Source organism: Macaca thibetana, chromosome 1 (genome assembly GCF_024542745.1).
Source record: "Macaca thibetana thibetana isolate TM-01 chromosome 1, ASM2454274v1, whole genome shotgun sequence".
Lineage (NCBI taxonomy): Eukaryota > Metazoa > Chordata > Mammalia > Primates > Cercopithecidae > Macaca > Macaca thibetana.
Genome location: NC_065578.1, coordinates 99,206,219 through 99,208,676, shown reverse-complemented (window position 1 = coordinate 99,208,676; position 2,458 = coordinate 99,206,219). Strand labels below are relative to the sequence as shown.

The 2,458-nt window shown below is 44.1% G+C and overlaps 1 protein-coding gene across 1 annotated transcript; it reads right to left on the bottom strand.

The window, feature by feature from the left end:
- Positions 1 to 825: 825 nt before the first annotated feature.
- On the bottom strand, positions 826 to 1,242 carry LOC126943865 (28S ribosomal protein S21, mitochondrial-like). Its single transcript, XM_050773035.1, has one exon. It carries the CDS (start codon positions 1,193 to 1,195, stop codon positions 932 to 934), a length of 264 nt encoding a protein of 87 aa, XP_050628992.1. The 5' UTR covers positions 1,196 to 1,242; the 3' UTR covers positions 826 to 931.
- Between the last annotated feature and the right edge of the window lie 1,216 nt (positions 1,243 to 2,458).

Sequence of the window (2,458 nt, the reverse complement as noted above, 5' to 3'; positions counted from 1 at the left end):
ATGAGGAGGGTACAAATATCTGGTGTAGGGGCGAGGGTGGCAACGGTAGATTCTAGGAAGAAGAAGCATCTAGTGCAAAGACCCTGTCGTGGAAATGTGTTTGTCTTGATAGAGGAAGAGCAAGGAGGGCAGAAAGGTTGGAGAACAGAGTAAGGCAGAGCATGGTAGTGCTGAGTTTGGGAATGGGGCAGGAGCTGGATCATGCATAGGTCATGATAAGAACTTTGGATTATATTCAAGTGAGCTGGGAAGCTAGTAGAGGGTGTTGAGCAGAGCAATGACATGCTGTAAATTTAGAAGGGGCACGTAACCTATCATGCAAGAGAAGATCAGGGAGACCAATTAGAGGGCTATCACAGTTGTCTAGGGAGGAAATACTAGTGGCTTGGAATAGAGTGGCAGTGGTGAAAAAGGTTAGAAATAGACAGATTTAGGACATATTTTTGTTTTTGTTTTTGAGATGGGGTCTCTGTTGCGCAGGCTGGAGTACAGTGGCGCAAGCTCAGCTCGTTGCAACCTCCACCTCCTGGGCTTAAGCAATCCTCCCACTTCAGGCTCCAGAGTAGCTGGGACTACAGGTAGGTGCCACCATGTCTGGCAACTTTTTGATTTTTTTTTTTTTTGTAGAGATGAAGTTTCACCATATCGCCCAGGTTGGTCTCAAAGTCCTGGACTCAAGCAGTCCACTGGCCTTGGCCTCCCCAAATACTGGGATTACAGGCGTGAGCCACTGGACCTGGTCTGATTTAGGACAAATTTTATTTTATTTTATTTTATTTATTTATTTATTTATTTTTAATGGAATTGTTTCTATATTTGGAGGCCTTTTTGCAGACATGTGATTTGAGTTTAGAAAATGGGATTGTACAAAGAAAAGAGATGGAGACAAAACTGGATGAGGGTTTCGCACTGGGTGTCCCATCCACAGGCCTCAGCAGCCCTGCCACGGATCTGCCCGATTCTTTCGCATCAAGAAGTTGATCTTGCGAGCCATTTCCATGTTGTAGATCCGCTGGCACCTTTCATAGCTTTCCCTCTGTCGCCGGCGGCATGGCTTCTCATAATACCGCAGACGTTTAATGTCCTCAATGAGCCCATCCATAGTGAGGATTCTGTTTAGGATCCTGTATGCACCTTCCATGTTCCCTTCCTGTACCATCACAGTCCTGGCGATGAACTTCAGATGTTTTGCCATGACCTTGGATTTAAACCTTCACTCTGTAGAGCCTGGCCTCCTCACTCTAGGACAAATTTTAAAGGGAGAGAGAGAGCTAAAAAAATTTGCTAAAGGGTTGAATTTGGAGTGAGAATATAAAAGTGGAATAAAAAAAGAATGATTTCTAGGGTTTTAGCCTGAGAAACTAGAAGAAACTGGTGGTGGTATCTGTGGGGATGGGAAAATTATTGAGAGAGAGGGGTAGAACAGCTGTGAAAGGTGGAAAGCAAGAATTCAGTGTTGGACATATTAAATTTTAGATGTCATTAAAATATCCAAGTATAGGTATCTGTTTGGTACATATTTCTTGAGATATATTAAATACGTTTGTGTCATTGGCACTTAGGAAGTGAGCATGGGCCAGGCACGGTGGCTCACGCCTGTAATCCCAGCACTTTGGGATACTGAGCTGGGTGGATCACTTGAGCCTAGGAGTTGGAGACCAACCTGGGCAACATAGCCAAACTCTATCTCTATAAAAAATACAAACATTAGCTGGGCGTGGTGGTGCACACCTGTAGTCCCAGCTACTTGGGAGGCTGAGGTGGTGGGAGGATGACTTGAGCCAGGGAGGCAGAGGCTACAGTGAGCCAAGATTGCACCATTTCACTCCAGCCTGAGTGACAGAGCCAACTCTGTCTCAAAAAAAAAAAAAAAAAAAAAAAAAAAAAGGAAGTGAGCATGGATGGAAAAGAGAATAGGTATGAAGAGTGTGCCTTAGGAGACACTAGTATTTACAGGTTGGGAAGAACAGGTAAATTCAGTAATGGAAACTGAGATTAAGTGTTCTGTAAGGCAGGCATAATACCTAGAGAGAATAGTGAGCAGAAGGTGCTTCCAGGAGGCAGGTGTGGTCAATTGTGTCAAATTCTATTAATATTATAATATATATAGTTAGTCCCAAACTATATTATGGACTAAGAGCTGACCAATAAGTAGGGCTTCTCAGAGTCATCTGTGGACCACCTGCATCAGAATTACCCAGCTAGTGTCTTAAAATGAGATTTCTGGACCCACTCCAGACCTACTGGATCAGATTCTCTTGGGGAGAAGCCCAGGAACCTGCACTAAACAAGCACAGGATTAGGAGTACAAAAGGCTTGTTGGAGAACAAAACCGAAAACAAAAGCACCAGGTGGTTCTTGTGAACCTGGAAGCTGCTGCCTGGGAGTCTTTGTGCATGGACGCATATCAATCTTTTCTCCAGACTTTACTTACCCCAGAATCCCCAGAATCCCTGAT